Source organism: Petaurus breviceps, unplaced genomic scaffold (genome assembly GCF_028583685.1).
Source record: "Petaurus breviceps papuanus isolate PSGF00001 unplaced genomic scaffold, PetGlider_PUasm1.0 140, whole genome shotgun sequence".
Taxonomy (NCBI): domain Eukaryota; kingdom Metazoa; phylum Chordata; class Mammalia; order Diprotodontia; family Petauridae; genus Petaurus; species Petaurus breviceps.
The window spans coordinates 34,833,329-34,855,512 of NW_027185698.1; the positions used below are offsets into that span (position 1 = coordinate 34,833,329).

Genomic DNA, 22,184 nt, shown 5'->3' on the forward strand with positions numbered 1-22,184 from the left:
TTTTTTTTTTTTTGTTTTTGCTTTTTGGAGGGCAGTGAGGGTTAAGTGACTTGCCCAAAGTCACACGGCTAAGTAAGTGTGTCAACTGTCTGAGGACAGATTTGAATTCAGGTCCTTCTGACTTCAGGGCTGGTGCTCTATTCACTGCACCACCTAGCTGCCCTGGCAATGCATTTCCTTTAATGTCTCTATTGATGAAACAATTATGATTTATGATATTTGATAGTGTTGAGGACATGGGTAGCATTTTCTTTTCCAAGACTTCAATAGTTTCGACTGCTGAGCAGTTAGGGGATGCACTACAGGCAGTGGCCAGATTGGGTCTCCAAAGAGGTAGATCCCCCTTTGATGGAACCAAGGACTGGCCTGAGGAGCCCAATTATGCCCATGTCCCTTGGGAGCAAGGTCCTGGCCTGCCTCTACAAGGTTGGGAGATGAACCATGAAGCAACCCAGAGTTCTTCAGACTGTAACTTGACATTCTTTGACAAGTCCTTACATATGATGGAAAAGGATTTGGTGACAGCCCTGATAATGGACCCTGTGTATGTCATCTAAAGACCAGCCTTTAGCTAATGCACAAAGGTCCAGTCCCAGGCACTTGCCCACCAAGTGATGAAATTTTGATCTGAGTGACTCAGCAAACTGTCTACTGAGGCACATGGAGTGTGGAAGAGGAGATGCTGCTTTCTGTCAGCAAAGGGAATATCAATCTGCCCTCTCCCTTTTTTGTGGACAAAGAAACTGAGGACCAGGGACAGGATGTGACTTTCCCTAAGTCATAGTGAGCCAGGACTAGATACCAGCTCATCTGCTTCCTGGTCTTATGCCATTTCTGCTACCTTGGACTGCCTTGCCATCTGATAGCATAAAAGCCTATGGCATGGTTGTGCCCATTTCTTGTATTGTGCCACCACCACCACCAACAGATCACAGTTAGATATTCCATCATGATTACATGATTACAAAATACTTTACTCATAGTGTTTCATTCGATCTTCACACTCACATTATGAGGCAAATATTAGTATTTTTTCAATGGTAAATGAGGCTCAGGCATCTGCCAAAAATAAAATGAGTTAGCAAGAGCTAAGACACAGACATGAGACCTTCTGATCCCTGGTTCAGATCTCTTTCCATTACATCAGGCTGCCTCCTCTATAGTACAGATAATAGGAAAAGCAGCGTGTTCCATCTTGTATAAATGCATCCCTTTCCCCATCCCCCAATCACTGAACTAAAAAAAAATCTAAATTTTTTGAAATTAAAAATATTTAAAATTAAATTTAAAATTAATTTTTAAAAAAGCCCATCATTTTTAAAATGAAGCTTCACCATAAGATAATGCTAACTCCCATGTGTCTAGTATAGTGTGCCAGTTTACAGAATGTAACCCTACAAGACAAGGAATGCTCATTTTACAATCTCTGTCTTACAGATGAAGAAGTGAAATGACCTATTGAAGGCCACACAGCTAGGAAATATTAGAGTCAAGACTTAAACCCAGTTCTCCTAACTATAAATAACATACTCTTGCCACTGTATCATACGTCCTCTCGGAATTCTTCAGCCTACAGCAGAAGATACCCAGGTGGTACAGTGATAGAGTACTGAACCCAAAGACATGAGTTCAAATCTTGCTTCAGAAACTTACTTTCTGTGTGGCTCTGGGTAAGTCACCTAACCTCTGTCTACCTCAGGTTCCTCATCTGTTAAAAGAGAATTAATAGGGGCGGCCAGGTAGCACAGCGAGTAAGAGCACCGGCTCCAGTGTTGAGAAGACCTGGAGATCGAATCCCGGGCTCAGACACTTAGCACCCACCCAGAAACACCTGGCCGTGTAACCTTGAGCAAGTTACTTAACCCCAATTGCTTAGGGGCAGCCAGGTGGCTCAGCGAGTAAGAGTACCGGCTCCAGTGTTGGGATAGACCTGGAGATCAAATCCCGGGCTCAGACACTCAGCACCACACCCAGAAATAACTGGCCGTGTAACCTTGAGCAAGTTACTTAACCCCGATTGCTTAAAAAAAAAATAAAAAATAAAAGAGAATTAATAATAGTATCTTCCTCCCAGGGTTGTAGTGAAGATAAAAGAGGTATCTGGTAAGCAGTTTACCAACTTTAAAGTGCTACATAAATTCTATCTATTGTTATAAAAAGGACCATTTTCTAAATGGTAACTTCATCATTTTATAATAGGTATTTTGACCATAGAAAACCACTGTGGTCATTTGTGAATGACCCTGCATGGAGTCATTCTGACTGCAACTTAGTTAAGATTTTTGATGGCTATTATTAGAGTAGGAAGAATGTTTCATATACAAGTTTGGAGTTGACTTTGGTGAACAAACATCTCTGAGACAACAAATTTTGCTTTCAAACTTTGAAATATCTGGGATATCATTAATAAGGGCTTTCTATCCTCAGGAGCAGGTTGAAACTCACCCAGACCTGCTCCTCCTGTACTGTCCCTTGTTCATGCCTTTGCATAAATTGCCCAAAGAGCATCTCAGTTCAACATGTTCAAGACTGCCTCTTGAGTTCAAATCTATCAATATCTATATCTTAGACCAGGAATGGGGAACCTGCAACCTTAAGACCACATGTGGCTCTTTGGGTCATCAAGTGTGGCCTTTTGACTGAATCCAAACTGGAAGTTTTTCCAAAAGTCAGTCAAAGGGCTGCACTTGAGGACCTAGGGGACCACATGTAACCTTGAGGCTGCAGATCCCCTACCCCTGTCTTAGACACTGAAAATGAACATTGACTGAATCTGGAGTCAAATAGGAAGAAAGAAGCTACCTGGCTTGCATTTGGAAACTTGGATACAAATTATACCTAGAAATATAAGATGGTATAAGCATAGGATGACTAATTTCTATTTGCAGGTGTAATTTAGTGACCAGAGCTTTATTATAAAGTAGGCATCACATTAGGGCCCTGCCTGGCTCTCAGTAGAGCAGTTTAAATGTGATACAGTAAAGATTCTTTATCATTAAGGCATGACCACTGGCAAAGGATTGTTTCATCCCCAGCAACTCACAAATGGCATTTACTGAGTCCTGGACAGTGACTTCCATCGGCCTCAGTGGGGGGCGGAGCCAAGATGGCGGTGTAGAAGCAGGAAAACTCCATGTGCTCCCCCCCATAACCACCTCAAATACCTATACAAAGTGACTCTAAACAAACTTTAGAGCTACACAACCCACAAAGTGACAGAGAGAAACAAATCTCCCACTGAAGGCATGTTGGCAGGTGGACAGAAAGGGTCCATTGCTGCACACTGGGAGCAGAGCCCAGCCCTGCATGATCTTGAGGTTTTAGCCTCAGGGTGGCCACAACCAGCAACCAAATGGAGGGATTTCACCAACAGCTGTGGTGGTTTCCAGAATTATCAACCCATGAATGCCAAAAACAAAGTGAGAGGTCAGTGTGGACTTTGTGGGAACAGGGGGTCTGGGAGTATGGTTCCGCCTCTACCCCTGGAGGGAGAAGCAGCTGAGGCATGGCTGCAGCCACCCTGTGGCTGCTTCAGAGCTACTGGCCTGGAGATTGTAGGGGGACCAAGTGACCATTCAGAGAGTAATTGCCCTTGCTTTAACCTGCTTGGATCTGGATTGCTGTCTTGGGTGGAGGTCCTGGGGTGTGTGACCAGGTGTCAGAGCCTGTGGAGGCTTCAGAGAGGGCACCCAACTAATAGCTCTGGCAGCTGAGAAAACCCCAGCAATTTGGGACAAAGCTGTCCTCTCTGGAAGCAGAGTCTACTGTGGCAAAAAGCTCAAAGTTAAGTAATTAAGTGGCAACATGAGCAAGCAAAGTAAGCAAAGCAAGCACAGCAATCCAACTTTGGATTCCTTTTTTGGGGGACAAAAAGGATCAAAACATGGAACAGGAGGAAGAAAATGAAGTCATAAATCCTGCACCAAAAGCTTCCAAGAAAAATATGAATTGGTTACAGGCCAAAGAGGAGCTTAAGAAGGATTTTGAAAACCAAATAAGAGAAGTGGAGGAAAAATTGGGAAGAGAAGTGAGAACAATGCAAGAAAATCATGAAAAGAGAGTCAACAGCTTGACTGAAGAAAATAACACCTTAAAAATAGACTAACTCAAATGGCAAAAGAGGGTCAAAAAGACAATGAGTAGAAGAATGCCTTAAAAAGCCAAATTTGGCAGATGGAAAAATAATCTCAAAAGCTCACTGAAGAGAGTGATTTCATTCCTTCAAAATTACATTGCAGCAAATGGAAGCGAGTGACTTGATGAGAAATCAAGATACTATTAAACATATCCAAACAGATGAAAAAATAGAAGGCAATGTGAAAAGCCACTCATTAGAAAGACCATTGACCTGGAAAATAGATCCAGGAGAGATAATTTAAAACTTATTGGACTACCTGAAAGCCATGATCAAAAAAAGAATCTAGAAATCATCCTTCAAGAAATTCTCAAGGAAAATTTCCCTGATATTTTAGAATCAGAGGGTAAAATAGAGGTTGAAAGAATCCACCAATCACCTCTTGAAAAGGATCCCAAAAAGAAAACTCCTAGGAATATTATAGCCAGGTTCTGGAGTTCCCAGATCAAGGAGAAAGTATTACAAGCAGCCAAGAGGAAACGATTTGAATATTGTGGAAACACTATCAGGATAACACAGGATCTGGCAGCTTCTACACTGAGAGATTGAAGGGCTTGGAATATGATATTCTGGTGGTCAAAGGAGCTGGGATTAAAACCAAGAATCACCTACCCAGCAAAACTGATTATTATGTTTCAGGGGAAAATATGGTCATTCAATGAAATAGAGGACTTTTATCTGCCTCAGTGAAAGAAGTACCACGTCAGCAGAATCATAAATTCTTTGGAGAACTGAAATATTAAACATTCATGAGTTGCTTCAATACCTGCCTCCCCCTCCCCCAACAAAACAAAACAAAACAAAATGGAGGAAGGTCACTAGCAGGATAGATTGTTGTCATTTGTCCTTCATTCTCAAAGAGGACCGTAATATCAGGAAGGTGATATCATGACTTACAAGTGAATTAGCTTTAAGTGAGTGAGCATGGTGCAAAGTCACCTGCCTCACTTTCCCCTCCAGAACCGTCTGGGTGCAGTGGCCAGATATAGACCAGGACCACTGGAGATGACCCCTAGCAAGACAGATAAATCTTTCATAAAGTTGTGTTTACAACATAGGGGCAAGAGTTGCAGTTTAAGTCCCATAATGTCCTGAAGAGTGCATTGGGATTTTAGTGAGAGGACCTCATTCCCATTCCTGGTTCTGCCTGAACCACATGCATGACCATAGACAAGTCACTTGATCTCTCTGGACCTCAGTATTCTCATTGGAAAATGATGCGGTTGGACCAAATAACCTCTAGGGTCCTTTTAAGTGCAAAGTCAAGGTTCTTGCAGTGCTAACAAGTGGAAGGTTTACATCGTGGCTGATAGAGGGAATAGGCATCCTGAGGAAAATATACATCCACCTGAGTAGTTTAAACATTAGTTTTACTCCAGACCAGACTGAACCGCTTGGATTTTCTTTGAGGCTCAATGACTATACTTGGAGAGTCACTGTGAACACCACCTTCTGAATTGTGTTCCTGGTCCCTATACTACAGGTAATATGTGTCCATACTTCTTCCAATACCATCCTCCCACCACCATGACCCTCAGTATGATCCTATACAGCATGTGAAGAAAATATAACATTAATGTTTTCCAGTGGAAGATAATATGGCATTGACTGAACCAAAACACATGGGCCAAATTACTCTGGAAAAACTTCATGCTTCTAACAAAAGATATTTTCTTAATAACATCTCCCTAAAAACTTACTGTAAATAGTATGATCAGAACCAACATTATCTCAAATATGCAGATTGACTTGAAATATGTTAAGTTTATATGGTCAAAAATTATTCTAGAACTAGCTGTCAGTTTTTCTCAAAGCACCCAACTTTGTTGAAGACCTACTATGTACCAGGCAGTGTGCAAGGCAATGGGGGAGGTACAAATAAGAATGATGGTCACAACTTGTGTTACAAGAGCCTAGCATAATATCTGACACATAGTTCATACCTAGGAGATACTTATTGATTGATAGATTCCTTCTCTTGGGGACTTTTTACTTTAGTAGAGGGGATAAAACATGTACATGAATAAGTCTAACAGATAATAGAGGATGATAAGGACAGGGGAGAGGTCAAAAAAGCCAGCTATACCAGTCAAGGATAGGGAGGGATTACTCATTCCTAAGATTTCCAGAGTCTTAGGCCAGTGCTCATTCCATTAAATTAATCAAGAAAGATCATAGAGATTTACTCGAGAGGGCAGTCCTGTGACATTTTCTAAGATTTGTTTGAAACATTCCAAATGCAGTAGGCACATGGGCCTGAATTTGCAGGTCAGTACTGAGAAATCCTAATAACACTCAGCTAGTTTTCCATATAAGTTTAGCAAAATGGAAATGGAGCAGAGAAGCATCATGGATATTGAAAAGGTCATTCCGTGCTTAAATAGCTTGTCAAGGGAAGTGTTGAGATTTCCTTAAAGGTCAACAGAAGCTCCCTAGAACTCAGAGAAATTTGTTGTGCAGTTTCAGGGCCTAAGATGCCAGGGTTGATCTGTGCGCACCTAGTGATGGGATAGGGTGTTCTTATGTCATGTTTCAAGAACGTCTGATTTGGGCATTTCACAGTAGGTCATTAATAGCATCAGGGACTTCCCTGATATGCTTTATAACTGGAAAAGTGCTTTTGGCACACTAAGAAGGCAAACAATCCTCCAGATAGCAATCATTACAGGCATTTTCTGAGGAATCCAGTAACCCAGGCCTTCTTTCCCCAAATTTATTCCCACATTTCTATTAATGGAACCACTATCGTCCCAATCACCCGTTGCCTCAAAAGCTCTGAATCATGTTTGTCTTTCCTCCCTTGTCTTCCTATATTGAATAAGTCACCAAAGCCCAACTGTTTTACCTTTTAAATATTTCTGACCATTCAGTGAGATTCAAATCAAAGCTGGAGGACATGTTAGAGATCATCTAGTCCATTTTATAGTCAAGGAAACTGAGTCCCAAAGAGGGTAAGTTATTTGTCCAAATAATAAGTAGAAGAGTCATGATTCAAACTCTATTCCTCTGACTTCAAATCAGAGGATTTTATTTTGCTTTTGTTTTTTTGGAGGGGGGAAGGCAGGGCAGTTGGTGTTAAGTAACTTGCCCAAGGTCACATGGCTAGTAAGACTGGATTTGAACTCAGGTCCTCCTTATTCCAGGGCCAATGCTCAAATTTACTTCGCCACTTAGCTGCCCCCATTTCTTCCTTTAAAAAGCTCCTTCCTAAATCATCGACTTCAAAATGTATTGTCCAGTTTCTATTATTGTTGCCAAGGGAGGTTTAAAACTTCAGTCATGATTGACTCCTTCTTTCCCTTGTCCCCAGGATTTGGTCAATCACTAAGTTCTGTTGATTCTACATTTGTAATATGCTCAAGCTAACTTGTTTATTCCAAAATTAAACTAGATTTCCCTTCCCCTTAGCAGCTCAGTCCATACTTCTCTTCAGTCAGTTTTGGTTTCCAAATTTTATGTTTCTAACATGAAATTTATTTATTTTTAGGATTTCTTTTAAGCAATGAAAATCCACCTTTCCCCCCCCTCCTATTTACTCTGCCCATTTGAGAAAGAAAAACAAAATAATTTTAAGGAATATTCATAATCAAACTAAATAAATTTTCCCATTGGCTATGGCCAAAAAATGAGTGAGAATCTTTCCCTAGAGCATCATCACCTCTTTTTCAAGAGGAAAGTACCAAGTTCCATCATGAATCTTCTGGAATCATGGTTGATCATTGCTTTGATTGGAATACTTAAGTCTTTCAAAGTTGTTTGTCTTTACAATATTGAAATTATTCTATTAATTTACCACCTCACTTTTTTGTTCACTTCACTGCATCAGTCTTCTGACAGTTTCCTGAAACCATTTCCTTCATCATCTTTTACTTTGAAATCATATTCCATCAAATTCATATACCATAACTTGTTCAGCCATTCATAACTGATGGGCATCTCCTCAGTTTCCAGGTTTTTGCAACCACAAAAAGAGCCATTACAAATATTTTTGTACAGATATATCTTTTTTCCTCTTTCTTTGATCTCTTCATGATATAGACCTAGTATTGATCTCACTGGGTCAAAGGGTATGCACGGTTTTGGGAGCATAGTTCCAAATTGCTATCCAGAGTAGAGAGACCAGCTCATAGCTCCACTAACAGTGCATTCTGAACTTCTTTTATTCTCACAACCAACCTGGGTGGGAAAAAGGGTCAACTGTATCTCTATTTGACAGATGAATAAATTGAGATTCAAAAAAGTGACATCCACCATATTCATATAGCTAATAAATGTTTGAACCAGTACATGAATACGGATCTCCTCATTCCAAGTCCAGTGTTCTTCAGAGTAAGCTAAAGGGATCCATAGATGGTGGCACCTGGACCAAACCTGCCTCTGACCTGTGGATGGCCAGAGCTGGACAGAACAGGCCAGAGATAAGAGAGTTGGGAATCAAACAGAAGTTTACTTTCAAAGTGAGAGAAACAGCTTGAAAGCAGAGACAGACTAGACACATGATCCGGGGCCCTGACCCTAGTGGAGGGGGGGGAGGGACACCCAAGGCAATGTGAGGAGATCTCAGCACAGTGAGCTGTAGCCCTGACAATGAGAAGTAACAGCAGCAGTGTGACAAGTTTGATTCTTAGCAAGGCTGCATGACCAGAGCTTATCCCAGCTAAGAGAACACCTGGTGCTGGTCAAAGCAATACAATAATTAGGTGATTTTGCCAGAGACTGAGATGATCTAGCAAGTGAGCACAAAGAATTGTTATGTCAGGCTGAGGGGCCAGCTTGCTTGCTGGGTGTTAGCTCTGGAAAACAGGGTATCTGCTAATGTCTTGACAAGGTAAATAAATATTTCTGGCATTTATCTGAAATAGAGTGAAAAGTGAAAATCTATAGTAACTAATTTAAAACTTCAGAAGACTTATGATATCATCTATGTGGCTGTTCTCTCAGTTGACACAAATAAAACTCTTCCTTCCTTACATCACACCCTTAGTACCATTGTTCAACACAGTTCATTCCTTAGCAGAGCTTTCTGAGTCATTCTGGCCCAAAAATTTATCATCTAGCAGCCAACCCTATGCTAATGAGCCTCACTTCATTGAAAGGATTTGGTGCTCAGATGATAGACATCCAGTCCATTATCAGGCTTATGGTCTTCTCAGCTTGGGCAGGGACCTTCCAGAGCCTCTCCTTCATTGAGCATTCAACAGGGTCATTTTCACCCCAAGATGGAGAGCTTGAGGGATATGGGTAATGTTCATGAATTTCCCTTAAAGGGAAATTCACTTTGGAGATGGACAAAAGTCAGTTTTTACATTTCTTTTAGTGGCTTTGAGTCAATAAATATTCCTGGAGAATGAGGAAATGAGGGAATATTTAATGAGATGTTAACTTTTGTATTTGTGTTATCCAGCTAAAGACATCAAATGACAGGTTGTTTTGCTCAGCTAAAGAAATAATGTATTGTGATTTAATAGTAGTAATAATTTTTCATGCTTTACTTTCTGTTGTCACATTCTTCAGGGAAAAAAAGAATCCCTGTCTCCTTTTCAATTCTTTAGATGGCTTCACAAGGGGGAGAAAATGTGATTTCCTGATTTTGTTACATGCTAATGATTGCTTTGTATCTTCCTTTATAACCTCTTGGTCTTTGAGGACTAATGGTAGCTACAGTAATAACCACTCCTGTTTCTCTAAGATTTTAAGCTTTGTGAAGCACTTTGATCACCACAACCCTGTATTATTGCCCCCATTTTATAGATGAGGAAATCAAGGTTTATCAAGAGATTCACTTGGTGCCAGGGTGCAAGTATCAGAACTAGAATGTCTTTTCAAATTAAATCCAGTGCTTTCTCCATTGTACCCTACTTATATTTGAAAGCACTCTGACACCCATTGTTTTTACCTGGTGAAATCATTTCCTTTTATCATTACCATTATCAGATGCTACCAACTCCATAAAAAATCTTTCCTGGTGTCTTCAAGCTAGATGTTCATTTCACTATTCTTGGTTGGGACCTCTCCTGTGCACTTTTGCATTGGGGCATTACAGTCCTCGGTACAGTGCCTTCTCTCCCCTGCTGGATTATAAATTCCTTGAAGTCTATCAAGTCTCAATAAATATTAGCTATATCATTTTGGGGCAGCTAAATGGTACAGTGGATAGAGTACCATATCTGGAGTCAGGAAGACCTGAATTCAGATCTAACCTTAGACACATTAGCTGTGTGACCCTGGACAAGTCACTTAACCCTGTTTGGCTCAGTTTCCTCATCTACAAAATGAGCTGGAGAAGGAAATGGCAAACTACTGAGGTATCTCTGCCAAGAAAACCCCAAAAGGGGTCATGAAAAGATGGATATTACTGAAAAAATGACTGATCAGCAAGAAAAAAGTCTCTTTAATTTGATCCTCACAACATTCCTTTGAGGTAGACAAAGCAGGCATCATCTCTATTGAAAGGATGCATGAATTGAGGCATAAAATGGAATGAGCCCATGTCATTTTGATTTCAAGGTCAGCTCTATCAACTACACTGAGACTGAATATTATGACTACATAAATTTCTGTTGTTTTCATGAAAATGGAAGCTCCATGTGTACATGGACCATGTCTCCTTCATTTTTTTTTTTAGCCCCAATGTCCCAAGATTAGGGCCTAACACATAGACTCCTCAACAAATAATTTTGGATTGCTTAATGAATGCCTTTTTTGGCTATCACAGGATTTTGAGTTTCAGCAGAACTTATTCATCAGCTAGTTGGAACAATGGATAGAGGGATGGACCTGAGTTCAAATCCTGACTTAGGCACACACAAGCTTTATGACCCTGGGCGAATCATTTAATCTTTCTCTGCCTTAGTTTTCTGCTCTGTAAAATGAAGATAATAATACCATCTACTGAAACCTAGAAAGACTTACATGAATTGATGCTGAGTGAAGGGAACAGAGCCAAGAGAACATTGTACACAGTAATAGCCACAGTGTGCAAGGACTGATTTTGATAGACTTAGCCCTTCTCAGCAATGCAAGGACCTAAAACCATTCCAAAGGACACATAATGGAAAATTCCAGCCACATCCAGAGAAAGAACTATGGAGTCAAAATATAGGGTGAAGCAGACTATTTTCTTTTTTGTTTTGTTTTGTTTTTTTCTGTCTCATGGTTTTTTTTCCATTTGTTATAATTCTTCTATACAACATGACTAATGTAAAAATGTGTTTAATAGGAATGTATGTGTATAGCCCATATCAGATTGCAGGCAGTCTTGAGGAGGGAGGGAAATTTAAAACTTGGAATGTTGAAAACTAAATATAAATAATTTAATAAGTTGGGGAAAAAATAATAACATCTACCTCCCAAGACTGTTCTAAGGATAAAATATTTGTAAAATTCTTTGCAAATCTTAAGGTACTATCAATAATATAATATGATACCATATGATACAATATAACATAATACAATACAATATTATATGATGTAGCATAATATAATATAGCATAGGATAGGAGGATAGAATATAATGTAAAATGTAATGTAATGGCTAATATGTTAGCTATTATTATTATTGCTATATCTGATACCATCATTTTTACAGAGAATGGATGTCATTGGACCACATGGCCAGCAGTTAGCAGAGGCAGAATTTAAGATCAAATGCTCTGACTCTCAATCCAGCACTCATACTGGTTCTTTTTCAGACCTCTATCTCCCTGCATTTATAGTATATCCAAACTCAGCCCTTCGGCTTCTCCTCTGCAATAGGAAAGGAAAAATCATTGAGGGTTCAAGAAATTACTGTCCTGATGCTCAGTCCTAAGGCACTGGTGTTTTAATGAATAGGCCAAACTGTATTAAACAGTCACCATGGACACTGAGATAGGCACAAACTAATTTTGACGAATGTATCTCTACCACTAGCATTTGCTGACAAAGTTCTCTCACACAGTCATTCTGAGCAATCTAATTAACTGGTCATTTCTGCTTAGGGCGTCATATTTTTCCTACCACTTTCTATGGAGGTTTAGAAATGTTCTGTAGCTGGTTGAGTTTGCTGAATAATAGATGGGTTTAAAATCATAGACTCTATGGGGGCAGCTAGGTGGCACAGTGAATGGAGCACCAGCCCTGGAGTCAGGAGGACCTGAGTTCAAAATCCAGCCTCAGTCACTTAACACAAAAACTAGCCCTATGACCTTGGGAAAGTCACTTAACCTGATTGCCCTCCAAAAAAGCAAAAAAAAATAAAAATCATAGACTCTAGGAGCCAGAGATGACTTGGGAGATTATCTAGTCAAATCCCTCCTAGATGTTTGAGAGAGTTCTCCATGCATATCCATGACAGAGCACAGGCTCTGTCTGAATGACAGGAGACATGAAATATTCTCCATCTATTGCCTTCTGAGGAGAGATGGCAGTGAAGTTTAGTGGATAGTGTACTAGATTTTGATTTTAAGTCTGAATACCTTATTCTTTTTCTAGTTGTATGACATTGGGCAAGTCACTCCCCTTCTCTCAGGACATACTATCAGGCCCTTTCCCCCTCTGTCCTTAACAATAGTCTCTTGTCAGCTTAAAAATCTGAAGATCCTTAAACTAACTCTCACAGGGTCTGGTCTCCAGTCCCCTCATAATCCCTAGTTACCCCTATCTGGATGTTTTTCAGGTTGTCGGTGTCCTCCTAAAATGTGGTGCCCAGAACTATGCTCAACAGTTCAAAGGTGATCTCTCCAAGCAGAGGACACTGGGACTATTACCTCTTTCATTCTAGACACGGTGCTTCTATTAATAGATGCTTTGAGTCATATGGCAAAAGTCCATTCTCAGTCTTCATCTCCCCAGAGCTATCCTGGCCATTTCAAAGATGCTGAGGCAGTCAAGTAGGAAATAAAACAAATTAATTTTAGGTCCATTCAAGGCAGAAAATCAATATTTACCCAGTGAAAAGAATGTCAAAATTAAAAGAGGAAAGAAATGCATTTTCTTGCTTATCAGAGGATAGTAAAAAGAATGAACCATTGGACAATTTCACATTGGAAGTCAAAGTCCCCCATTTTTTATTAGAAATAACAGCATCCAATCTATTTTATAGACTTAAAAATTAACTGTCATCTTAATTTGCTGCTTTCATTTTTGTTTCTTTATAAAAGCCTAAGAGAGAAGGCAAGTCTTCAATTACATTTGTTCAAGTACCCCAAAGTAGCTATGTAGAAAAGCAGTCTCAAAGGAGAGAAGAATCAATACAACCTGATTCTCGGCAGAAAATCAGCATTTCCAAAGGTTGGATGAAACATTGCCAAAATACTAACCCTCTGGATGGGCAGCCTTACTGTCTGGTCTCACTTGTCAGGCAGGGGGAGTCATGCATGCTAAACCAAATCCCAGAATTCCCACATTTAGGGAAAATGTTACAAAGGACTGTGTCTATCAGAGACACTCAACTTCCCTTTTATTGTTTGTCTTCTTTCCCCTTTGTCAGGAATGTTGTAGAAAGCATTACAGTTTAGGAACATTTCAACCCAGATGACCCAGAATCAGTGAATCTTAGAATTGGTAAGGATCTCAAAGACCATCAAGCCCAAACCATACTTGAAAAAGAATCTAGCCCTTGCTTGAAGACCTCTAGGGAAGAACCCACTATCACCCAGACTTCTCATTCCACATTGAGATAGTTCAAATCTTTAGGAAATTTTTCCATATATCAAGCCTAATCCTGGTTGTTTCTATCTTCTACCCATTGTTCCTAGGTCTGACCCTTGGGGCCAAGTGAAACAAGCCTAATTCAACCCTTCAGACACTTGAAGATAACTTTCATGTCCTACCTAAATCTTCTCTTTTCCAAGCTTGTCATTCCCAGGTTCCTCAACTGATCTTTACATGGCATTATCTTGAGGCATTCACAATCCTTGCTCAGTCTATTCTGGACATGCTCCATGCTGCCAATTCCTAAAATATAAGCCCTAGATGGGGTGGCTAGGTGGAGCAGTGAATAGAGCATTGGCCCTGAAGTCAGGAGGACCTGATTTCAAATCCAGCCTCAGACACTTAACACTTACTGGCCATGTGACCTTGGGCAAGTCACTTAACCCCAATTGCCCTCCAAAAAGAAAAAAATGAGCCCTAAAATATAATACTCCCGATGTGATTTGATCTAGGCAGAATAGTGGGACAATCAATTTCAAACATCATGACTCTTTTAAGGCAACTTTTTTCTAATTTTGTGTATTCTCTTTTATGTGACTAAAGCATTCTTATTAGTCCATAGTCTCATAAGCTTTTTCTTTTTGTTATCATATTGCATTGTTGACTTATATTGCATGAGCTTGGAGCCCACCAAAATCTCCAGATCTCTTTTTCAGATCTCCCTTCCTTTATCTTATACATATACAGTTGTTTGCTTGATTGTTGATTTTCTTTATTTTTTGTATCACCCACATTCCTTAGTTATTCATCTTCTTTGAATAACATCCTGAATAACAAAAAATCTCAAAAAGCTTGCTAAGAGCCACTACTAACAACTACTGAAGTTTACTCTCAGTAGATGAGCCCCTAGGTGATGGATTCTCAGGCCATGGCAGTTCAGGAAACAGAAAAACATAAAATTGGTGCTTCTATATATATTGCCTCCTTTACCTTCTGCATTGATGGTGATATTGTAGTAAAGGAAGGAATATTAAGATTCACATTGAAATGAATTCAAGCATTTTTTAAAAATCCTGTCATTCAGTGAATTGATAGATAGTAAAATACTAGTAAGAGATGAGCTGTACCCAGAGTTGAACAAGAAGAGAATGTGTAGGATTGCCTTCAGGACATTATGAAGCTCCTTTAATGATCCTAAGCTTCCTGTGAAAGCTCAGGCCCATATTTCTAATATCAACATTGTAATAGGGTTGCTGTATGGTACTAAACTTGAAATAGAAGAGTCTCTTCAAAGACATTAAAATGAGAAACAAACAGAAGAAAATGAAAAGGTTCATGGTTATTGTGAGCAGACTGTAACACATAGATGAAGAGGAACTCCAAAGAACAGCAGTGAAAGGCATCATCAGGGAATCATGTGACATGAAAATGATGATGATAACAGTAGTAAAGATGGCTTGCTCATGTGGCAAGGAGAGATGCCCAGAGTGCTCCATTAATGCCTTTCCACTGACAAGAAGATGCAAAGAAGGTCTCCAGCACTTTGGATGGATCCCTATGGTCAATTTATAAGAGGACATGGATAGACTGTAATCTGCATCCTTGGAGAGAACTTCCAAATTGATGAGATCAGAAATAAATTTGAGTATATAGTAGCTTGACAGCATCAATAAAATTGAATTTAAGTTATTATGCATTATGACTAACTGAAGGACAAAATGGTAGAACAGAGTAGCTTGAACTTTTAGCAGGAGGGAATGGTTCCTTAAAAAAATTTTTTTTTTTAAACTCATTTTCATTCCCCCAATTTCTTTAAAAAAAACTCACCAAATTAAATACACCCTGGTCTTTTGTAGAACAACAGAATCTCATCAATCAGGAATTATCAAAGAAATGTGAAGAAATTGAGGAAGCTGGTTCTTGAGCTGTTAAGTTGGAAAGTTCCCAAGGATCAGAGAAATTGACAGCTTTCACACAGCCTTTGAAATATATTACAGTATTTAAAAGAACTGTGGTTTTGTTGTATTAGGACTACCCTCTCTAGAAAAAGGTTACCATACTGCCATGTTTAGTTATAGGAGATTACAACCCAGGATCTACACACTGATTTCAGGGGCTGCATGAACTTGAATTGGAAAAAAAAATGCATCATTATTTCAACATAATTAGTTTCTTTTGAAATTTAATGTATTCTATTTTATGTGACTAAAACATTATTCTTATTAGTCCATTGTCAAGTTACCTCGCGTCCACAGGGCAAGTGACCCCAGGCAAGTCCCATAGCCTGTTGGTTTGTTTTTTGCCTCTGTTTTCTCATCTGTAAAATGGGGTTAATAATAGCACCTACCTCCCAGAGCTGCTGTGAGAATCAAAAGAGATCATTGTAAAGCACTTAGCTATCTAAATAAGTGCCATATAAATGTTAGCTATTTTTTTATTATTGTCGTTATTAAAGACTACTCCTTAGTATATGGTTTCCTGACTTGCTATGCAAATCAGTTAGTCAAAAAATTAATCATCACCTGTTGACCAACCTTCTGATAAGGAACTTCTTCAGGTTTAGCTAATTTGGTCTTCATATAATCAGTATATCAGACTGTATTTTAAACTTGATAGAACCTGCCAGACATTTTGCTTGTTTACCTGGTAGTTGAGGACTCACAGTTAACCTTTGGCCCCAGTGACACATGAGGACAGGTCTAGTGGAAAAGTCACTGTATAATGTGGTTAAAACCTGGTCTGAGGCTTCCAGAATATGGCACAGAATGATGAATTATGCAAGGCATTTGTGGCTGTAGGGGACAGGAGATGGGGAGATATTTAGAACAGATGAGCTGGGGAAGGAGCAAAGGTGACTATCTATCCTGCTATTCAAACCCAGGTCTTCTGACTCCAAATCCAGCACTCTTTCTACTGCCCAATACTGCTTCCATTTGCATAATTAATGATGATGATGATGATGATTGGGACTGACATGCATTATCTCATTTGATCCTCCCAACAGCCCCACGAGAGGTAATACATGTCTAATTATCCTCATCATACAGATGAAGTCTAGATTGTATCTCAGAATCTTTTTAAAAAATACAGTTCATTGCTTAGGTGCTTTGAAAAACTTTTGCAATTGTCTGTCATCCTGCATATAGACTAATTTAAGAACACATATCAAGTGGAGAATATACTCTGTTTTAACGAAAGAAATTTTGAAAGAAACTAAAAAAAATGATAATATCTCTGGAAACAACATGCCCCTCTTTTGTGAGTATTTTAACAAACAATAAATCTCTAAATAGAAGTTTTGTTTTCTTTTATAAGAAAAATATGTAATTGCATTCCCCCATTAAAGGATCTGCCTCCAGCTGTGGTGAGGTAGTCCTCCAGTCTACCTTCCTGATTTCCTTCCTTCATGCCTCATTTTTTTTGGTGGGGGAGCAGATTGGGTCTCCCTATCTCACCCATGCTGGAAGTGTAGCACCTTTTCATGGGGCCAACCCACTACTTGTCAGTAAGGGATTTTTGACCTGTTTCATTTTCAGCCTGGCCTGGCTTGCTTCTCTTAAGGCATTGCTCCCAAGCATTCACCACATTGGTACTAGACAATGTGTATATCTGAATGTCTTAGCACTCTGAAGTTCAGAACTTCAAACTCAAGTGATCCACTAGCCTCAACCTCAGTAGCAGGGATTACAGATATGAGCTCTCATACCCCAGGCATTTATTAAACACCTTCTGGATACAGAGCACTGGGCTAGGCACTAGGAGAGATACAAAGTTCAGATAAGTTAAGGTAACTACTCTAGTAGGAAGACATGTCATAAACAAATTATTTTAGTGCACAATATTACAAGAGAAGTTCATTAGAGACATATGAAGTCTTAACCAGGGAGGTGGAAGGGTTCTGACCCCTTGAAGAGAACAATGGATCATAGACTTCCATTGCTTCCTGGGATAAGAAAAAGGCAAAATATTGACTTTTAAGAACCAAAGCAGATCAAAGGAGAAAAGCAAATAGAAGCAGAAAATGTAGAAAGGTTATGGGGGGGGGGGGGGGCGAAGGGGGGCATGATCTGCGTCATACATTTCAAATTTTGTTATTCCCTTATCTGATCCCTCCTTATAAGGGTGGTATGTGTGAGTGTGTGTGTATGTATAAAATACACTAATTCACCAGAAAATATTCATGGATTCTAAATAGCTTAGTGTGAATTGTTTAGTATAAATGTAAATAGATTCTGATCATTTAGTATGAATGGGTTTTAATATCTTGGTCATAAAGGAGTTGGTAATAATTTAGTATGCTGCCCTTCCTGAGAGGCTTTGGTGATTAAGGAGGACATTTAGTTTACCAACCAAAAGAATTCTTCCTTGAGATGAAGGCTTTGGAGCAGTTAACATCAAGATAGGCACTCATCTTTGTCTCCTTGCTTCTAATTATGCCATCTCACTGTAGCAGCAAGCACCCCAAGTATCCTCAGGGTGGCTGCCCATACAGGTTCTTGGATCTGCTTTGATAAAGGAAAGCAACTCAAAATGGGTTAACAAGCTTACTTTAATCAGTCAGACATATATCGTTTACCTTGTTCAGGGGAAAAAGGTCAGCACCCCGAACTTCAAAGTATACAGGCAGAATTATCAAGACAGAGAAACAGATCAAGTAGACAGCTTTCAAACTGTCCAACCATTACATCCATACCCAATCAACATCTGGGTTTCAACATCTGGGTTTTTCAAAGGGGGGGGGCCCTCTGGACAATGGCTTCCCAGAATACAGATCAAATCACAGAACACTTCTCAAAGTGAGCCCCCAAAACAAAGCTACACATCAGGGCTTATATAGTCTTATCCTGGCTCAGAGAATGTAACAACCTTATTGACTCACTGGCCAATCAAGAAGTATCTACTGAAAAACAAGCCTCCCACCCCAAGCTCCAGTGCACTTTAGCCTAGGGGCAGGGAAGATCTTCCAAATTTGCATTCCCATTACACTCACCAAGCCCTTGATTCTAGGCATTGTGAACTGGATAAGACCTAAGGTCATTTTAGCATTGCCTTGTTGGTCTCTAAAAAGAGTGGTGGTGAATCCTCTCAATATATCAGATGGAAGGGATTAAAAGGAGTATCCTTAACAGGTATTTAATCATTAAAGCTGGAATTTGATTCATTTCAGTAAGCAGTGCCTACTATGAACAAGGCTGTAGGCATGGCATTGAAGATACAACGATAAAAACAAAGCAGTGATAAGCTTCAAGGAGCTTACATTCCACTGGGTGAGCAGAAGAGACAGGAATACAAGGTGTGTGCATGTAAATATAAAGCAAATGCAGCTGAATTGTTTTTCAGTCGTGTTCAACTCTTCATGATCCCATTTGGGGTTTTCTTGGCAGAGATACTGGAGCAGTTTGCAGTTTCCTTCTCCAGTTCATTTTACAGATGAGGAAACTGAGTCAAACAGAGTTAAATGACTTGCCTAGGGCAACACAGCTAGTAAGCTTCTGAGGCCAGATTTGAACTTGCATCTTCTTGACTCCAAACCCACTCTACTACCTAGCTGTCATAAAGTAAACAGAAGGGTATAAAGAAGGCACATTAGAGCAGGGGTTCTTAACATGGTCCATATAGATTTCAGTCTGTGATTAGGGAGGGGGGAAATACATCTTTAGTTTCTACAAATTTTGGTTTATCTTGTAATCCTCTGTATTTTATTTTATACAATTAGTGACTGCAAAGTGGGAGGGTGGATGGAGTACTGGACTTGGACTCAGAAAGACCTGAATTTAAATCCAACCTTAGATACACACTAGCTGCAGTACCCTGGCAAATAATCCATCTGCTTTGTTTCCCTCATCTGTAAAATGGGATGATAGTAATAGCACTTATTTCTCAGGGTGGAGATAAAATTTATAAAGTGCTTTTCAAGCCTTAAGCAATATTTAAATGCTAGCTATTATAAATGTTGGCTATTAAAAAATATTCTGAGTAGGAGGACAAAAGCTTCACCAGATTGCCAGTGAGATGTAAGACACACACATGCAAAAACTTGTGAACCCCTACCCTGGAGATCACCTCAACCTCTTTTTTGGGGGAGAGGGGAAGGGGAAAGAGGCAAGAAGTCAAGCCTGTGATTTCATTGCTATGAAAAAGTTCCAATGAGGAAACACCCTTTGCCAGTGCAGGTCCCCACTGATTCTGAAACTTACAGTTTTAGTTGCCTCAAATGCTGTAAAATTAAGTGAATACCCAGGGCCACCTAGCTCATCTGTGTCAGAAGTAGGACATGAACCCTAGGCTAGCTCTCTATCTATCTTCCAACAATGAGTCAGGATGAATGAATTAGGGTAAAAGTTGAGGTTCACGTATCACATATATAATATATACCCCTCCTAGAGAGAAGAGTTGACTTGGGAGTCCTTATTTTGCAGATAGGAAAGTAAGAAATCAGAGAAATAAAATGGCATGCCCACAATTACATAAGTACTGAGTGTCAGAGTCTTTATTCCAAGTTGAAAATGAACCACTACCCCACATGGCCCCCAATTACTGTTCCAAGGCAGTGTAATCCTGAAGGATTAATTCTGCTCATTTTGATTTTTATTTTTTAGGAGCTATATAGTAGTAGCATCCAAACTTTTGAAAAACTCACAGAAGAAACATTTCTTCATACTCTCTTGGGAGTGACTGGCCTTTCCTTGGGAGAATGTGAGCACTTGAAGCAAGATGTTCAACACAATGGAGCCCTTGACTTGGAGAAGTCAGACCGATTCCGAGAAAAGCAATGGACACTTTTTCAAGAACTACTTGACCAAGAGAAACAGGTATTATACTTGATTATAACAGCCAGATCAACATCACTCCAAAAATTTGACATCTCAAGATTGTAAAAATAGAAAAAAGTATCTTAACATATATGTTATACTATATATAACAAATATCATATAATATGATTTATAGAACTTAACATACAACAGAATATAATATACACATTTTATACATTTATATTTTCACACATTTAATTTATATATTTGCATAAGACAATATAATGCATATACATGCACTCACATGTATGCATGCATGTGTATTTGTATATACACAAATCCATATAGGTAGGTATGTATACTTATATGTATATACATATGCATGTATATTCATTCACATTATACATGTATAGATCATATATATTATATATAGCTGTTGTGAGAGAGAGAGAGCATGTGTGCTAGGAATCAGTGTTAATGAACCCTATGAAATGATCACAGTATGTAAAAGCTGTATCATATATTTTCATTAAGCTAGAACCAATGAACATATTTTACATAATTGTAATTTCAAATTTGAATTAACCTGCAAATTTAAAGAAATGAGACCATTTCACAGGGTCCATTATTCGCATTAATTGGGACCTAGCTAGATATATAGATAGGTAGATGAGCTTTGTTCAGAGGCTCCACTTGCTTACCAGTCATACATGTGTGGTGTTTGTTTTTTTTATAATATTGTAATTTAAAATCAGCTGCATTCTGAAGCCATGCTTCATTTAAAACCATAGATAGACTAATCACATTTATCATACCCTAAAATTTTTAAATCCACAAACAAACTGGTTCTGTCCAATTCGGCAGACATTAAATATCTACTATGTACAACATCCTGTGCTAGGTACTAGGGATACTAATATAAAAACAAAAGAAACATACAAAGTCCCTACCCTCAAGGAGCTTATTCTCTATTAGAAGAATAAGTTATGAAGACAGATAAGTATGATACAAGGTAGAATGAGTTAGGAGAAAAGATGAAGTTAGATATCTAATACATAAGACATAATACAAATAATACATAAGAAATTTTTGGGAAAAGATATATTTTCTTGTGAAGGAATCAGGAATCTTGGAATCCTTAGCATCCATTCATCTTGGAAGCAGTGGCACCTGAATGGGACCTTAGGAATGGAAATATGGAAGAATTGTGTTCTAGAGATGGAAGCCAAGCTGGAAAAATGCACAAGAAGGGGAAAGGAGCCAGCTTCAGTTTGTGTTTTATCCTAATAGGCAACAGGAAATCACTAAAAATTTTTGGGTAGGAAAGTAAAATGGATGCTGATGAGGAAGCCTGACATTTCATTGAAAATCTGTGAACTTGAGGTCATGTGAAATGTCCAGGTGCCATTTATGGGACTGTTTATGGAGAAATGTGGCAACTGGGTAATTAGAAAGTCAGCATCTACTAATTTTGAATAGATGGTCTGAGGTTTCACATTGGTATAAAAGCAAAATCAGTACAACTGTCTTTAGACAAATATTTAGAATCTAGCAGTGTCCTACCGATAATGGATATGACTGGTTATTTTAGGGAAGGATCAGACCTAAATTCTGTTTTTCTCTTCTCTTCTCTTCTCTTCTCTTCTCTTCTCTTCTCTTCTCTT

General features: G+C 39.0%; 1 protein-coding gene and 1 long non-coding RNA gene across 3 annotated transcripts in view; both read left to right on the forward strand.

Moving 5' to 3' along the window:
* EVC (EvC ciliary complex subunit 1) overlaps positions 1-22,184 on the forward strand; it is a 142,187-nt gene that overhangs the window by 77,481 nt on the left and 42,522 nt on the right. For both annotated transcript variants that reach the window (XM_069070033.1, XM_069070031.1), the window contains exon 12: positions 20,368-20,580. In XM_069070033.1, coding sequence (XP_068926134.1) covers positions 20,368-20,580 — 213 coding nt within the window. The remainder of the gene's footprint in view (positions 1-20,367; positions 20,581-22,184) is intronic.
* On the forward strand, positions 15-18,999 carry LOC138147508 (uncharacterized). The gene is made up of 2 exons (XR_011164826.1): positions 15-1,670; positions 18,936-18,999. It is a non-coding gene; the product is annotated as an uncharacterized lncRNA (long non-coding RNA).